The sequence below is a fragment of the Patagioenas fasciata genome, chromosome 3 (assembly GCF_037038585.1).
Source record: "Patagioenas fasciata isolate bPatFas1 chromosome 3, bPatFas1.hap1, whole genome shotgun sequence".
Classification (NCBI taxonomy): Eukaryota; Metazoa; Chordata; class Aves; order Columbiformes; family Columbidae; genus Patagioenas; species Patagioenas fasciata.
Window position 1 is genome coordinate 107,560,114 of NC_092522.1, and position 18,856 is coordinate 107,578,969.

Below are 18,856 nucleotides of genomic sequence, written 5' to 3' on the forward strand. Positions count from 1 at the left end.
TTTTCAGCATATTTACTCATCCAGTCTCAAGACTGTGTGGTGAAGAGTCCCCAGGACTGTAATGGGGAGGATTTCAGGGTTATTCCTGTTCTGCCAGGCTCATTGTATAGCCTTAGATAAATTATCTTAGCACTGCCTCAAATGTTTGTTTCCTGCTTTGGTTGCTTTATGCCTGAATAGCCAAATGAAGAGCTCAGAGAGGACTCTTCATTTGTGTATAGCTGGTCAGATGCCCCCTTTCTTTCTCTTGCAGTTTGGGAAGTGAAGAAGAAAGGTATGTGGAAGGGCTCGAACAGGGCTCCTAATTCTTATTGATTAGAGATATGATTCTTTACAGTGAATCTAGCCTGCAAGGTGAGGAATACACTGGCCTAAGTTTATACCTGAATTAAGGCTTTGGGTATGCATTCAGTATTCAGGGGAAGTGTGTGCTTAAAAAATTGTTCCCTCCATACACTATTTAGCTGGAAGCACAGCTATTCCTCTGGGTAGCACAGCCAGATAGGTCAGGCCCTTCCAGATAAAGCAGAAAACAGACATCAGGAAGAGGTTTCCAGTTTCCTGTACCATCCTTTTCCAAACGGTACTGATGGTGCAGGGAGAACACCACAACTGCAGTTCCCTTCCACAAATTGCAGATAATAGTACTTTACCTAAAACTTCACCTTGTGAGATATAAACTGCTGTGAAAATTGCAAGTACAATTAATTATTAATTTCTGGTTTATTACAGATTGACCATCTTGTAAAAATGAAACTATATAATAAGCTGTAATAAACTCTTTCTTTTTGCTGTTCTGACTTACAATTCCTAGTGCAGCCAAACTGAAAGAATAAGATCAAGTCTCAGCTGACCCACAAAGATCATTAGTAACCATGTCTTGCATGCAAGAACTGGATTCAGGCCATGCTGACAGAAGACAATCAGTTTTCTATACTTGCAGGATGCTGTAATGAAATGCCTGATTTGATGAAGTTAGAGGCATGATGATATTTTCATCATTGTGTAATAAAGCATTAGGAAACCTTCAAAGCTCTAATGTTATTGAGTATCTTGGTGGTGTTAAAACTAAGTGTACAGTTTGCAATGTAAGGGAAGGAAGGGGGAGAAGTACAGATAATTTGGACTTTTGGCTTAAGGTGAACAATCTTTTCCAAATTAATGTCGTGTTCATCGTCATTAAATGGTCAGGGTTTTGCATGCACCTGGAACCTCCTACAGCATTTCATAAATAAGAAATAGTGGATGGAATAAGGAAATGTTTCTCATTTTTACCACAAAGCAAAGGTTACCAGAGGGAACAGTAATTTTTTTTTTTTTTTGTAATTACCTATTTTTGGTGAATATTTAGTAATTTTGCTGGATATTCTTTTAGGAACAGAAGTTGATTTTCACAGGAATTAGTAATGTACTTTTATATGTATATACATTTGCAGTTACACAGTGGCTTTTCTTTTAAGACTACTATCCAAATTTACAACAAATTAATAATAATGTAAAATTAAAACTGGTATTAATTGAAGTCCTGCTTTCCCAGAGTCCCAGTCATACTCAGTATATTTAATTCATTTCTGTGAATTCAGTAGGGTTTTGTGTAGGAATAAAACAAACGGCATTTCTATGTGCCTTCATTGTTTAGCTACTGTACAATTTCTCATGACTGTTGATATTATTTATTACTATGGGGGTTTTTGGTTTGTTTTCCATTTGGAAAAAAAAACAAAACAAAACAAAAACAAGTAATGAAATATTTGTTAAATTTATTTCTTTTTAAAACAATGGTAATAGAAAGATTTACATAGACATAACAAAACAAGGACATAAAGAGCTTTATAAAGACCTTCATATAACCGTTTTTTTTTTTCCCCCCCAAATATATACAACCAATAGGAATACTTTGTGGTTTGCTCCTCCATTGAGTAGTGAAGCTCTAATTTCCATTTCCAGCTTACAGCTGTTGCATTTCTCTCACCCAAATTTTGATAGCCCAGGCTCGGGGTTGCCAGCAAGAGAACTTCGCCTAGAGGGAGAAGCCAGGGCAGCACAAGAAGCCCACAGCCCCAGCTTTGCCAAGAGTGGGCAGAAATTCCTGGGATGGGAACATAGTCAAGGCACCAAGTAGCTCCTACCTGCACTGTAAAGCTTCCCAGCTGTCAAAGAAGGAGGTGACCTTGCACAAAGCCAGCACACACATCACCCAGCTCCTCAGCTTGGGCTCCACACATCACCCACAATGATTTCACAGCTCACGAATACAAAAACATGGTTAAAGCAAACCTCCAAGTTGTTCCCTCGTGGGTCACCATGGCTGATCTGAGAGGACAGGTCACATCATGGTCATGCCCTTGGGTATCTTTAATTTTGTGATTAGGAAATGGCATGGGACTAGGCGGCAGTCAGATCAAGGTCCTTCTTAGTAAAACTCCTGCAGAATTTTGCAGAATCCTGCTCACTCTGTGAATCCTGCAAATTAAAAATCTTTCAGGCAGAGGCTGCAGAGTGGCTTTTCACACACTCTATGATGGTACACACAAAGGGCAGCTGATCAGCAGATTCCAGGCAGGTGAGCACGTGGGACATGAGATTTCTGTCTTTCCTGCAGATCACGTCTCTGCCTCCTGCAAGGCAGCGGAGCCAAAGAAAACACCCTGTGTCCATTTTATAGGTTCAAATGTGATTTGGTTGTAAGTGAGGGTCAGGCCAGCTGCAGCCCTCCACTGTTCTTTAGAGAGGAGGAAAAGGTGAATGGTAAATCTGTGTGTCTGCATCTATTTAACTGTAAACATGCTTTATAACTCTAATGGGTATATTGGCATGATGTCTATGTGCTATACCATTCTGTTAGACATTTTTGGCATGTCCTGGCTAAATTTTCACATTCTAAGAAGCCTGCTGGACTAAATAGACTTTTTCCTTCCCTAAAAATAATAAGGAAATCCCATGCAATAACTACGACTATAATTTGAGACTTGATAAAGAGAAGCTTTAAACATATTGCATAAATTAAGTACATAATGTAACAAATCCTATATGAGTCGTAAATAGCCTCCACCTAAGAAGATTAACTGGTGCACATGTGAGTGTGAAATATTATACAGTGAAACCAGTGTGCCCTAAGAGGCTACCCTAGAGTACTGACAAATACTTTACAACATCAAATTACCCATATTAAACAAACCAGCTCTACAATTTAACAAGAGATGGTCTATAATTGGTTCAAGGTACAACACTTTTTCCTAAGAGATCTGCTAAAACACTGTGGATTTCAATGTCTATAGGCCAAGAACATAAATGTATGGTATTATAAATAAACTCTGTCACTTTGAAAGGTTTTCTATTTTGTGGAAGATTTCATATCAATCAAAATAAAACCTGTTAAAAATATTTGTTTTCTTTTTAATTTCACGTAACTACTTAATATTTAATTACAATTAAGAAAAAATACTGTTATGTTAAATTCACATGTTGAATTTTCATATTTCAAGTTTTCAGTAGAAACAAGTAAACATCCAATTTAAGCAAGCTTAGTAACAGTAATTTCTGATATCAAATAACTGCAATATAATCTCTTATGGGATTTCCTTCTTTTTTTTTTTTCAAGTACAATTTTTACACACTTTTAATAAGAGACACATCTCTTCAAAATTATTCTCCTGCCCTAAAAAGTGATTTGGTAAAAATGGCACTAAGGGCTTTGAATTCATTATCACACTGATTTTCCTGCCCAATGAGCTCAGTTTGCAAGTAAATTTCTAACTGCCAGCTGCACAAACTCAGCCTGACTCCTGGATCCCTTCCATCTCATGCATCACCACCAGTAATAAATATCCTGTATGCCAGAATATGCCCTCCGTGGCATCTGCGCAATCCCACTGCCATCCGTGAATTTGCACAGGTGTTGCTGGGGGCAGACGTTCAAATCAATAGGGTTACACACAAGTGGCTGAGGAAATTATCTGCCAAACAGAACTGCTAGTACAACAGTGATCTGTGGGATGGAAGAGTTCCCGTCTGACTTGCAGAGCTGCGTTTTAGTCTCGCAACTAGGAAGAAAAATGTATTTTGTCTTGCAAACAAAAATTCTGAGAGGGTTGCAATGTACGTGGAACATCCCAATGCTATTTTTTATGCTGTTTCTTAAAGCATTAAATAGTTTTGCAGAATACACAATGGCCAAAAAACACATTTGGATTTTTTAAAATAAGTTGCACTTTGGTATCAGGATGATAATATGAAAAATGTTGATACATTTTGGTATCTTAAAACATCTCCTTGTATAAGATTAATATGTTGGGGCTGAGAGGAAATGGTCCATCTATACTGTCCCAGTGAGACACCACTATTGTCCAACAATGTCTTGGTGGAGGATGGTGGAGCAACAACACCCTTCAGGTTGCCAGACTCAGACACCCCGAGTCAGTCCCAGCCACACACCCTGTACACAACATACGCTGCAAGAATAAGGTTGTTCGATGCTCAACTTGTAACTCCTGGATTGTTTCTGTTTACAACAAATGCACACAATCTCTTTCACCCAAGATGTCTTTGTTGATCATGTTTTCACAAATAAACAATGTTTCTAGAGCTACATTACAGGCAGAGAGCAGTTCAAAGGCAGTTCTTTTGTCAGATTCCTGTTATGTGACCAGTAGGGCTGTGCATCGGCCGATGAGTAAGTTCTCAGCTATGGCAGGAGGTGACCTAGGAGTAGCTGCTCCTGCTCTCATCAACAGCTTCTCTGGGATCCAGCTGGACCCCTCCAGCAGCTGAGGGCCACACCGCCTGGAAAGATGCTAAGCTGTGCTGGCCAGCCAGCAAGCCACCCCTACGTTGCCTTCACCACAGCTGTAGCTGACACATATGCTTTTGGCAAAATAAAGATTTCAGCACATAAAATCAAGGTTAAGTATGTCTGGATACCTTTGTCTACATTTAGTTTCAAATTGGATGTAAATTGTGTTTTTTTCTGGATTTTAACTAAGCCAGTTTATCATCTGAAGTGATTAGTCTATTCCAGTTAACAAGCACACTTCACACCTCACTCTGAAATTCCGTTGTTACATGTGTCAGTTACAGGCACCTACATATTTTTATTTTCAAAACAAAGGCTTTGTGGAAACCACAGCCTTACATAATCTCAACTCCAGGAGCGTGCCACAGCTAGTGTTCAGTAGCTGAAAAGAGAGGAGAGGATGCCATCTTCCTAGCGATGACAAGGAAGTTGAATTTTGTATGTGAATTAGCAGCTTAAGATAAAAACTCTAGGGAAGGGAAGATTCACCAAATCTTAAAAAGCACAGCCCATGTGCCTTTTCATTATTTTACCCCACATTAGCTCATACGAGGTATGGTCACAGCTTGTTTTTTCCTCATGGCTGCAAGACTCAAGGAACTTACATTTATTTCAGAAAAGATCCCTAGGAAATGTGTCTGTGATCTAACCTTGGGTGTGACTTCTCCCGTTCAGAATTCATCGTCTGTTTCCCATTAGGACAAAACTCTCTTGACACTGTAATTCTTTCTTCTTCCACTTTGAATCTACAGCTTGTGATTGAAACCACTTCCCACACCTTACAGAAGGTGCGTAACTCCAGTTTTCTCACACATTCCCCATGCAAAGTCATTTTGGGCTCTCCAGACAAAAATCTGCAGCACAATTCGGAACAGGCATGAAATAACTGAGAGAACACTCCACTCATAGTACTATTTGTCTTCAGACTTAGCACAGTAAAAACCTTGGCTTTTCAGTTTATTTAAGTCTAACACAGAGAGCAGACACTGTAAGGGGAGGGAATATCCTCTGCTTTTTCTTAAAAAAAAACCAAAACAAAACAAAAAAAACAAACAAACAAAAAAAACCCCACCTGTTTCTTCAACAGGAAACTCTTCTTTGTCCGTATTTAGTTCTTATTTTGCTGTCAGAATCTTGCAAGAACAGCATAAGGTCAGATTCTTTAAAAAAAAATCACTTTATCTTTTCAGGCACCAATAGAGGCCAATATCAGCACACAGAGCCACATTGAGAGGACATTCACATTCCTGTGTGAAGTGCTTTCTGCAGGTTCACTTCAGGCCTTTGGAGGCATCTCACCAGCTTCTAGACTCAAAGACCTCAGTGCTTTCACTGGCATTATATATTCATGCTGCACTGTACCCACGTTAACACATCTCCCCCAAACTGGAGCACCAGGAAGCCCAGTGTAGACACAGACCTGCAAAATCAACCTCCATCCAAGGGGGCAGGCATTAAGCTCTCTAGTAAATCCCATTTTACCTGTTTTCTCCCACTTTCTGGGATAGCCCAGCCTTCTATTGACCTAGTTAATGATGATTATGCATTTGAATTTCAAAAGAATGAGTAGCGGCCTGTTAGTTCTAACTGCTGTGCTCTAATAGGAATATACAAGCACACACACACGCAATTATTGAACTGTTTTTAGAACAGTAAATTATTTCATTTTAACAGTAGTATCTACTTATTCATGTACATGCTTTAATCAGATTTCTAAAATCCTCAAGATAATTTTTTTTCTTGAGTGTGGCTATTATTTATCAGTCTGTTTTCAGCTTCATTATCTTCCTAGTGCTACCCTTCAAAAAAAACAATCAGAACATAATACTAACAACCACAAGGAAACAGTAATGTTATTTATATTTAAAATATCACTGCAGAAAAATTGAAATGCTGCCAAGAAATTTCAGAGAATGATATCCAACAGTAAATAGAGAAATGGGATTTATGAAAGTTGTGTGATACTCATAGTACGATATGCTTCTTCACAGGGACACACATGAAGACAAAACATCCCAGACAATGTCTGTTGTAACAACAGTGGCTTAAATATACACCAAAGCTTTATTAAAAATTATCTTTCCTAATCTTGATGCGTTAAATATCAGAATCTGTCATCCTGGTGGATACAGTTCTAGTCACCCAAACTCCTCATCAATTATATGGTTTCCATTGACTGCAAATTTTCCAAAACAGTTCATGGCTCTTGGAAAATACTGATTAGACAAAACAACAGTATTTTATGAAAATTCATCATTTTTATTCATTTCACAGGAAAGTGAGGAAACATTCAATTTTCATTTCATCAGCTTGAAATTCATGCGATTATGACATAAGGAAATCTCCCATAAAAGCTGAAACACTGACAACAAATTAAAACATTTAAATGTGTTTCATTTTGAAAAACTACACCATTATTTCTACCTGGATTCAAAATACATGTAAAAATCTCAAAATTCCCCACATGGGTGCTTTTTTTTTTTCTTTTTTTTCTTTTTGGTAATCTGGCTACTGATATTTACAGAAAAATATTATGAAATAGGATTAACTGAGACAACTTGCTGTCCTGATATCATGTTAGTAACAGCATCCCAGCAGCAGTAAAGCCGCCTTCCCTGAAGGCAGCCAGCCAGCTACATACCTCCCAAGACTCCTGTCCATGCCACCCTTATGAGAAATGTACTCTCACCCTTTCTGAAACCCTTGCCACACAGGCGGCTCTACATGGTGCCTGATCTGAGCCAGTCCTCACCCAGACAAGAGTTAAAAGTGATAAATTTGCAGCCCTCCTGGAAGAAATGCCATGCCCTGCCCTGCCAACAGTCCTCAGAGACCACAGCTCACCAGAGTTGCAGCCTGAACTCAAGTACTCATGAAGGTACTGCACCCTCTTCTTATGTGGTTTCTCTAAACAGTAATGTTTTACAACAGCTTGAGAACCCTGCCAGCCAATTTTTCCATGTTACCTCCAGTCTCCCAAAAGATAAGCATTATTGTGGGGCTAGATTGTACCATCAGGTAAAATCACAAGGAGAAAGAGGTGGAAGAAAGTTTCAAAGGAAAAATCCTTTCCGAAGGCACTCATGGAGAGACAAATTGGTATTTTTAAAAATACGTCTTTGCAATGAAGTAACTGAACCTTCTTAAGCTACACTCTTTCCTTTTGCTCTACTCTGTGCACCCAGCTGGGGTCAGGCAGGGGAAGTGACATGACACTAAGTAACTGCCTCTTGTCTATTCCTTCCAACTCCTCCTGACTCCTGGGGAAGTACAGTTGAGACCTGGTAGCCCTAATGTATCAATAAAGCTAAAAAAGGTTAGTGACTCCTGGAGGGTTTTTTTGTTGCTCTAACAGCACTAGTCACTCTGCAGCCCTATGATATCACAGTCACATCATCCAAACACACTAATTTTGCTGTGGTCTGAGGAAAATGAACCACTATGCTAATTAGAGGATGATGTATCAGGGGAACTGCTGCCCCATTAGCACCAGTTCATAGGATGCGCTCTGACAGAGCAGAGGCTGTGACAGGCCTCATCGCTTTCACTGCCACATCTGCATCCAGACAGCAACCACCACAAAACTTATTAAACCTTTAACTTTTTATTAAACTTCTGTCCTGCTAATAACTGTAAATGGTAGCTAAAAAAACACAAAGCGATCCACAGAACAGTATGTGAATTCATTTTCAGCACACATTTTGCAATGCAAAATGTCCACAGATGAGTACCCCATCAGCTTTGGATTTCATAGGTTCTGTGATGAAAACAAATATGGTATTATCCGAAATGGCCGGATCCACTACAGGAGTTCTACCATAATCACAACGTTGTTGAATAACTGGATGTTTTCCGGAAAACAAACAAAAAATTGGGACTATTAGACGCTTTCTGTAAGCTATCACCCCTTAGTAGACTACATTTATTCTCTGCCTACATCACGCTGGAAATGCCACCAGGTGGGTGCAATAACCTCCCCCTATCCGGCTCACCTCCTGCGAGAGCCTCGGACTTCTGCAGCGGTCAGGGTTCCCCCCCACCTCGCTCCCACCGGGCAGGTCCGGCCTTGAGGAGCAGCGGGCACCGCCGCCCCACAGGCTGGGGCCGTCGAGGCACCGCCCGCATCCGCATCCCCCACCCCAGCAGCGTGCCAGGCCCAGTGCTGCGGCCTCGTTCGCTGCCGACAAGCCACCGAGACAAGTTCAGGGAAGCCCTCGAGGCCAGGGAACCGAGGCGCCCGGCGCGTTCCTCCAGGGGTTTACGGCCCCAGCCCGCAGCGGAGAGAGGAGACGCCCGTTGGCGAACCCGCGCCACCGATCACCGCGGCCGCGCTGCGGAAGACACTCTCTCCCGGCGAGGGCTGCCCCACACACCCGCCGGCGATGAGCCGGAGGAGGCGGCGGAGTGCGGTCCAGCGAGAAGACAGCGAGGATGGCACCGGCCGCCCGGACCCGCTCCCGCTTGAGAGGCCGTCGCGCCGCCGCGGAGTGCCAGCGCCCCCTGCCGCCCACCGCCCAAAGCCGCGAAGGGCTCTGCGGCCTCCCGAGAGGAGCCGGCCATGGGGCAGCCGCCGCTGTCAGCTCCCTCCCGCCTTACAACGCCTCGCACCGCTCCGCGCCCAGCAGCAGCCAGCGGACACAGCCCCCTGTGGCGCCGCCGCATCCCGGGCGGAGGGACGATCCGGTGAGAGCCAGCGGCCCCTCCCCCGGCCGCCCGGCGCGTGGGGGTGTGTCAGCGCGGGGCGGCGGGAGGGGCCGCTGATAAAAGAGGTGGGCGTGGCGGTGGGCGCGGCCGAGCGCCGCCATTGGCCGGCGCGGGGAGTGATGTCACCCATATGAGGCGCTGATAACGAGTTGGGCGAGGAGCCGCGAGTTTCGCAGAAGGGGGAGCGCGCGCGGCGGGGCAGGGCGGGCGGCGGCGCGAGGCCGGGGCACGGGCAGAGCGCGAGCGCACCAGCCCAGCCGCGCCCCAGCCCGGCCCGGCCGCCGGGGCCGCGGGCAGCGCCGAAGCGCCCGCCGGTCGCCCCGCGGGCTCCGCCTTGCAGCTCGGCGGAGAGCTCGACTCGCAGTAGGGACAAGGTGCGGCGGTGGGAGGGGGCGGTGGAGCGGCGGCATTGTTGGCTCGGAGGGGAGCGGCGCGGCGGGAAGAGCGGCGCTTCGGCGAGAGCCCACCATGGTGCAGCAAGCGGAAAGTACGGAGGCGGAGAACAACCTGCCCCGGGAAGCGATGGACACAGAAGAGGGCGAGTTCATGGCTTGCAGCCCGGTGGCTTTGGACGAGAGCGATCCGGACTGGTGCAAAACGGCGTCGGGGCACATAAAGAGACCGATGAACGCGTTCATGGTGTGGTCTAAGATCGAGAGGAGAAAAATCATGGAGCAGTCGCCGGACATGCACAACGCGGAGATCTCCAAGCGCCTGGGCAAGCGGTGGAAAATGCTGAAGGACAGCGAGAAGATCCCTTTCATTCGGGAGGCGGAGAGGCTGCGGCTCAAGCACATGGCCGATTACCCCGACTACAAATACCGGCCCAGGAAAAAGCCCAAAATGGACCCATCAGCCAAGCCCAATGCCAGCCAAAGTCCGGAGAAAAACGCACCCACCAGCAGCGGCGGCAGCAAAAGCTCCAAGAGCTCCAGCAAGAAGTGTAGCAAGCTGAAAGCCTCCTCCGCCTCCTCGCCTCCTAAGCCGGGAGCAAAAGCCGCCCACCACGGGGACTACGCGGGAGATGAATACGTCTTCGGCACCCTGAAAGTGAGCAGTAAGACGGTCAAGTGCGTCTTCATGGACGAGGAGGAGGATGAGGAGGAGGACGAGGACGAGCTGCAGCTGCGGATCAAGCAGGAGGCGGAGGAGGAGGACGAGGACGAGGAGCCGGGGCCGCAGCAGCTGCGGCGGTACAACGTGGCCAAAGTGCCGGCGAGTCCCACCTTGAGCTCCTCGGCGGAGTCCACCGAGGGGACGAGCCTCTACGAGGAGGTGCGGGGCGGTGCCGCGGCGGCGGGCGGCGGCAGCAGACTCTACTACAGCTTCAAGAATATCACCAAGCAGGGCCCGCCGCCGCCGCAGCAGCCGCCCGGGCTCTCCCCTGCCTCCTCCCGCTCCATCTCCACCTCGTCGGCCGGCAGCGAGGAGGCGGACGACCTGCTCTTCGACCTCAGCCTCAACTTCTCCCAGCATGGCCACGCCGCCGCCGAGCTGGGGGCGGGGGGCGCCGCCGGCAACCTCTCCCTCTCGCTGGTGGACAAGGACCTGGACTCCTTCAGCGAGGGCAGCCTCGGCTCCCACTTCGAGTTCCCCGACTACTGCACCCCGGAGCTGAGCGAGATGATCGCGGGCGACTGGCTGGAAGCTAACTTCTCCGACCTGGTGTTCACGTACTGATCGGGGGCGGCGGCCAGGGCGGGCGGAGAGGCAGCGGCGGAGCTGGAGCCACGCGACGCCGGTGATGATCATGATGCTGATGATGAAAAAAAGAAAAGTCTTGTTTTCTTTAAAAAAAAAAAATAATCTCGAAGTTAGTTCCGAGCCCGGGAGTTGTGATTTTTTTTTCTTTTAATTTTTGTGTTTTTTAGTTTTTATCGCATTGGTTATCACAACAACAACAGCAAAGGCAAATGGGACTGGGGGAAAAAATGATACAGAAGGCGCTGTTTGAAGCTTGTCAGTCTCTGATTGAAGTCTGGAAGATGGTCTGCAAAGAAGTCTTTGGCAGCACAACTGTTACTCAAGGGGGTTTGTGGATATTTTTTGTTTTAGTTTTTGTTTTCCCGTGAGAGATCTTAAAGAACTGTTCTGAGTTTGTTTTGTTTTGTTTTTTTTCTGAAAGGGACCATTGCAACTTTTTTTGGAGGGAGAAAACTGATGTCTTCTATGCATCCGATTCTTAACAAAGCTGCAGGGAGCTTGAAAAAATGCAGACTGTACAAACGCTTACAAATAACTGAACTGACTTAAGATCAGAGTTTACTTTTCAGATCAAATTGTTTATGGTTTTACAAATGTGATTTCTACTTGCCAACTTTTTTTTTTTTTGTAACTTGTTCCCTTATACCTCCTTGATTGAATACCAGACAGCCTAGACCTCAGTACAAAAAGGTATTGAAACATTTTTGATACATAACAGACCTCAGTCTTTTTTAAAAATTAATATATTTTCAGGCGTATTTTTGTACAGTGAAAAGGGAACATTCTTGCTGTGTTTTTTCAGTAAGACTTTTCAGGCACTTCTTCCCTTTTATTTTCTTTTTTTCTCTGTTTTTAGCATGCAAGTTTGTTGGTACGTTACGTCCTGGTTTTAAAAGGATTAAAATTTTAAAAAAATAATCCTTGCATCTAAAGGCCTTGTGGTTAAAAAAAAAAAAAAAGAAACGAACACTTTTTTTGTACAGCTATAGTTCAGATTTGTTCAATATTTGTAGGTAAAGATTTATTGAAAATGGTGATATAGACCTCAGAGCTGTTATCTTAGTTTAAAAGATTGTATATGTACTGTACTATAGTAGGACTTTATGTATCTCATACGCTGTGATATGTGGATGGGGCCCCAGATGGAAGGTATGAAACTGGATTCTCGATTTTAGCAAAAAAAAAAAAAAAAAAGAAAAAAGGCACATAGTTTAAAAAGTTTCTCATGTTGTGCAATATAATCTAAAGTACAGACCATCTGCATATTTTGTAGCAAATGATGGCAAAAGCAGACTTATGCACTGTCAACATCATAGCCTGTTTTGGATTTTTTTTTTTTTTTTAATGCTGAAAGTCTGTATCTTGACAATTTTAATAAATCAGCTGGAACTGATAGAAACTCGTATCGCTATTAGTGTCTGTAGAGGTAACGCTGGAGATGCCGTGTTCTCACCCATTGCCCGCGGAGGAGCGATAGCTGTAGGCTGTTGTGCATGACCAGAGACTAGGGGAGCAGGAGAGTAAGGACTGCTTCTTTTTCTCTTCCTTTACCACAATTCCCCACCCCTCCGCCTTTTTGCCCCCACTTTGCTCCTGGGGGCCCCGGTAGGTGCCCGCTGGCGGAGGGGTTACCGTCAGGCGCGGCCGGGGATCTCTCGCTGCGGGCCGGGCGGCGGCAGGTTAGCTCGCCCCGGGTATTTTCGGCTCCCCCGCCTCCCCCGAGCTGGCGGTGCATGAGGCCGGCTCCCCGGGGGCCGCCCCGCCGTCCCCCGCATCCGATTTCCAGGGAGGCGGGCTCCGGGAGGGGTGCCCGCTCCCACCGCTGCCACGGGGAACGCGGCTCCCTCTCCGTTTGCCTCCGGTCCTCCCCGCGCTGTGCTTCTTTAGCCTCCCCCTCCCTTTTTTTTTTTTTTTTGATGAATAGCCTGGGCCAGACGTGAGGCGGAGATGCTCGGAGTAGCGGTGCTGCGTCTCCTCCGCCCCGGGGCAGCGCCCCGCTCAGTGGGGCGGCCCCGGCCCCTCTCGGGGGAGCAGCCCCGGGCGGTGGTATGGGCAGGAAGGGAGGTACGAGCTTTTGCTGTAGGTGAGCAGACTTTGTCAGTGTGTATTTTCTTTTTTTTTTTTTTTTAAATCTTAGGAGCCATCAGATTTCAGTTAGCGCTTTGAAATAACTGCTGATGGCAATAAACAGACTCACAAGGTGGAAGTTAGTTTCTCAAGTTTACATTTTATCTGATAGGCATTGATAAACTCTTTTTTTTTTCCTTTTTTTTTTTCTTTTTTTTTTTTTTCCTTCCCCACTAATTAATGATCCAGCTGTTTACAGGGACAATTCACTGTGCTGGTGTTTTGATGGCAACCACTGCTACAGGCTTTCAGACTTGCTGAAATGAAAATCCTGCATACACATTTGTAAGGCATAATAAAACATAACATTAAAACCTGCATGCATGTTATGTTTAATCAAAGACAACTCTTAGGCATTTAAGTGGTGAGATATCTTACTTTAGGTTAGTTAAACTGGTAGTAAAATGATTAATATAATCTGATCTCTTTCTAATAATAATAATAAAACACTCATGATTCTAAATAAAAGTTGTTTGGCCTAAATCTTTGCTATCAGAAAAGAGATTAGCATATCTGGGAACTCAAATTTATGTCTTGCATTGTGATAATTCTTTATGAGAAACTGTGTTTTAAAACAAACTTAATTACAATATAAAAGATATCCTTGGCAATGGATAGTCCTCAATAAAACAGAGTTTCTTGAATTTTCAGTTTTTGGTCTCAAATGATTAGTGTGTTCTCCATGTAATAACTTAGAAAACAGATTGAAAACAAATGACATTTATCTCTTCTAAGGCAAAAGAGTGAAAGAAAATAGATAACACTGAAGTGCTCTAGCCTAGTAATTCACTCTCCTGCTATCAAAAATCTGGTTTTGGGCTAGGGTGATGGAGTAAGTTGATCAGGTTCTAAGTCTTAAAACTGAGCCAAAATTCTCTTAGCAATTCTTCTAGCTATTATGAGAGTATGGGGACTTGTTCTTCCAGTCCCTTCCTTCTGATACGCATCCTTGTTTATTAAAGTGATAATAGGCAGTGTCATTAAACATTTGTGCTTTACAGATGTTCAATGAGTTATGAATGATTATGGTTGAATATGGGCTGCATTTAGTTTGCATTGTAATAAGGTCTGTGTCTCAGCCTACAAAAGTTTTGACTTGTGTATATTTTTGGAAGATTTTTTAAAATTACCATTTAAAATATTAGTCAAGGATAACTGATTTAAAGGATCCAAGTATAGCGCAGTTGGGCATATTTTAAAAGAGCAACAGGTCTACTTTAGTCAAAGAATATAATACCTACTCAGAAGTATATCTTCTAGATGGGAATTATACAATATTATATCAGAGGAATATTTTGAGTGAAGGTATGTGGTGCAGGGAAACATTTTTGTCCAGACAGTTGAGTTTCTTTTATTTCAGTGTTTACTGTTGCACATTGCTCAAGGAAAAATTAGGTAGTGTTTGGTTTAAACCACTACACTGTTAGGGCTGAAGTTTGATGCTGTTGAATGCCTAAGCTCCTGCTGATCTCAGTAAGAGCAGAAAACAATCTTCTAATCATGAAAAATAGCATCTGTTAAGCTACTCTTTTTTTTTTTTGCTTTTGTCATATCTAATAATACCCATACCTCCTGTTTCTCTTTTTTTTTTTTTTTTATTTTTTACTGTATGTAACAATTCTTATTGACATGCTAGAGCAGTCCTGTTGCACACTTAGTATCTCCTGTGGCCTTTTTTCCACATTCTTTGCATTTGTCTCTGTACAATACTACTCCAAGTGTAATAGGACTTAGTAACAGACGGGAGGAAAAATTTGCTTTTTTATGTGGAAAGACAATTTACTTGGTAAAACTTAGTCAAACATGATGATTCTTTTTAATTTTAAAGTGAACTTTTTTTTGTAAACTTATCATTTTTTCCCTTTTGTTGTTTTTATTATGTTTTTCCTCTCTTGCTTTTAAAAGAACCACAGCTAAGAAATATTTTCTTCTTTTAAGTGCAGTCTTTTACAAATGTGGTAGAAACACTCATTCCAAGCATCCTATAAGTGCTACATGCTCATTAGGCATTCAATGTCGTTCAGGTGAAACTTCTTCAAGTCTATTGAATGTGATTTGTATGTGTGCAGTCTGATCCTTCACTCATGCCTGTTTGAGGAAAGTGCAACTCTGTTGTTACACCAAGGTAAAACTGGTGTGGGGTCAAAGTCAGGGCCACATAATTTTTAGGTGTTTAGTAATCAATGCAGTTCATGAAGTTCCTTCTTACATCTTCACAATTGTTGCCTGGTAAGGCCTTAAACCTGCACTGGTTAAAAAAAAATTCTCATTGAGCTTAATGGGAATTTTTGCCTCAAGGGCTGCTGACAAGATAGGTGTCTTAGTTCCTCCTAACCTTCATTTGTAAGCATGGCCAGGAAAACAAACAAACAAACAAACAACAAAAGCTTAATACAATGAGTTGCCTTACATTTCCCTTATTAGACAGTTGTATTCCTTTGATTTATTTCCTTTCCCCTCACCCACATCTAAGGCTGTGATTGTTTCTGGTTTTTTTATTTTTTTGCACACTACCTATACCAATTAACTGCCTAATTAGTTTTCTCTACATGGATGCAGTGAATTTGTAAGAGAATTTCACAAGCAAGTAGTTTTTTAGTGAGTTTAAAATAAATAGAGTTTTAAAGACCTATTTTTATATTCAATATAAAGCACAAATGTGCAGAAAGTGTAGAATGACTTACAAAAAAGGGAAACAAAAGTTCATAATATTTCATGTATAAAAGTAATACCTTCTTTGGGTTGATATTCTCTTAGAAAACCCAATACTTATGCCAGTGCAAAGATAGGAATATTTTAAAAACTCTTAGAAAATTGTGATTGACAGCAATTTCAAAGGAATGACTTCTGTAGGTACAAGGAAACCCCTAAAGCAATATGGATATGAAGGGGTGAATGGTTTTCAATGATGAACAACAACCTGGAAGTGTGAGAATGGAGGTTTCAATCCTTATTAATTAATCAAATTTCTTCTTTTGTGGCTAGCTACAACATCTGAGTTTTCTGTGAAGTGCAATCTTGCGGGATGAAAAAGTGCGAGGGCACCAGACTTGTAAGACTTGTGAACACGCACAAGCAGGTTTGATATAAAAAATAATTCAATAAGCTAAGGCAGTCTATTCCCTAACAAAATTATGTGTTATTAATTAGGGCTTTTGATTTTGGTAATTCCCACTTCCAAGAAAATCAAGACACTGATTTACCACTTGAAGAAATTTGATCAAATAATAATGATTAATCCAGGAACTCCCATTGTCACAATTTGTTTTTGTTTCCATCGTCCTGCTTATCTCCAAAACCAACTTGCCTCAACTCCTGGCAAAGCCAGGGAGAAGAGTTATATGCCATTGTTACTTCATTTACAATTTGTATCTGGTTTTGCTCTTGTACATATGTTGGCGTTTTGGAGTCTTTACATAAATGCTGTGATACTTTTTTTCTTCTTTCCTTTTATTTTCTTGGTGGGCTGTTTTAAAATGGAGGCCTGTTTTCCAGTGTGGGACTTTTGATGGTTACAACATTTCAATGATGTTGCATGATGGCCACAGGTGGGGGAAATTGAATGTTTTAGAGCAGTTTTTCAAGCATGACACTTTTAAAATATGTAATTTCAAAGACTTTTCAAGGCCACATGAAATTAGTTTTCATAGCCACTCCAGGTCTTGGGGGGGGAAAGCTGAAAAGTACTTTTGTTTAGAAGTCTGAGTGATGGTGGGGGGGAAACCTTTTCGTGAGGTTTTTGCATGCCAGTGCACGGCCTATTGCTGTGAGAGAAGGAATATGGTGAGGCTGCTTGAGGCAATGCACTGGAGGACAAAGTGTTTTCTAGCACTAGAATAAGAAAATGCATGGCAAAGTTTTGTCTTCTAGTAGACTATATAGCATGCAGAGTTTAGTATGTGTCAAAACAGTGTATGACATTGCTGTATCAAAGTTGTAAAATTAAGCATTATTTATTGAAAACTATGTATTTTTTTTGTAAAAACCTGATCACCTAGAGGATTAATATCAGTGACTTGTGCTAGTGCTACAAACTTAACCAGCTTCTTTACTACAGTACTTGATATGCAGTGTTAATGCTCAGGGTTGAAACCAGTCCACTCCAATGTCCTTTTTTGCAAGAGTTTTTAAATAAAGGAACAACATAATGCAATTGTTCAAAAGACTCTAATAAAATTGTGTGATCAATCTTCCTACGTGTTTTTATGTGGATTTTTTTTTTGCATTGTTGCATTTGGTAAATGCAGTTCAGCTATTATACTGAATCCACTTTTCATTCTGTGGGCACCCAAATCTTAAAGTCAATGGGAATGTCTTTCAAAAACACCCTCAACACGTAGTTATGGTCAAAGTAGTACATACAGAGGGTAAGTGCTATTCTGAGCACACCTGGGAGGCACTGAGACAGAGAATAAGCCAATTAAACTTAATTTTTTTTTATTTTTTTTTTTTTTTAGTTAGGACTCTGGATAAAACAATAAAGTATTTCATGATAAACATTTCAGATGTTGCTTTAAAGCTGACCATGAATGAATGAAATAAGATGGATTATATGCCAGCAAACCCCATTTCTCTCTGTATCTTTTTCTATAATTTACCATCTAAATGTATTTTGACATAGAAAAAAGTCATTCTGTATTAAGATTCTAGTTATGAAAATGTTTTTATGGGAACCCTGTAATCAATTACTGGAACTATAAAAAGATGTTATTAATGTGTTTACGTGGTGAAAGTTTGTTGTATATTAAATATTGTTTTATAGAAATGGTGGAATTATATTGTTACAAATTCAAAATTTGCAATTAATACAAGCCATCTATTCCTGTAGGCATATTCTTATATTCCAAAAAGCATACAAGGCACATCTCTCTATTGCTCATATTTAATGTCTATACTTTTGCAAGTTTACCTAAGGATGAAAGCATCAATCAGTACCTTCCCACTGTGGGGTTGTTGATTACTTCTAATATCCAGGAAATAACAGAAAATTCTAATCAACTTCAGCTGCAGCTGATACAAGCCTTTAAACCTGGGAAGAGTCAATTCATCAAATAAAAAGTTCCAGATAGTTTTGTATGACTCTCGAGCACAGCTCTTCCCATTGTTCTTGTTCTTTCCTTGTCCCAACAGAGTTAGCTGAATAGCTCCTTTCCCCAAAATATACTCCTTGGATGACAAGTACTGATTTCTGTTTAACTTATCAAACCTATTGAGAACACTGAAAACAATCTATATAAGTTCAAGAGTCTGTTGTAGTATTATTTTTTTTGTGTGAATGGAGATGTGCAACTGATGTGAAGTAAGGATTTGAATGTGACATGTCATAGTAAAAATAGGAAGTTTAAACTGGTCATTGTAAAACCGTGAAATAAAATCTTTATATACAGCCATCATACCACTATCCTTTCTGTACATACAAAAATTTTTCAAAAAACATTTTTAAGGCATTTTAGAAGGTTTTGAAACAATGCATCGAGAGTATTCCATGGTGGTGTGGTTTTTGGTGGTGGTGATTTTTTTTTTTCTAGT

General features: G+C 42.1%; 1 protein-coding gene across 1 annotated transcript; it reads left to right on the forward strand.

Moving 5' to 3' along the window:
- The first annotated feature begins 9,828 nt into the window (after nt 1–9,828).
- SOX11 (SRY-box transcription factor 11) lies at nt 9,829–17,520 on the forward strand. Its single transcript, XM_065835418.2, has one exon. It carries the CDS (start codon nt 9,965–9,967, stop codon nt 11,174–11,176), a length of 1,212 nt encoding a protein of 403 aa, XP_065691490.1. The 5' UTR covers nt 9,829–9,964; the 3' UTR covers nt 11,177–17,520.
- Nucleotides 17,521–18,856: the final 1,336 nt, after the last annotated feature.

Excerpts from the sequence above, each read along its gene's own strand:
- SOX11 (XM_065835418.2), top strand. The coding sequence starts at position 9,965 with ATGGTGCAGCAAGCGGAAAGTACGGAGGCGGAGAACAACCTGCCCCGG.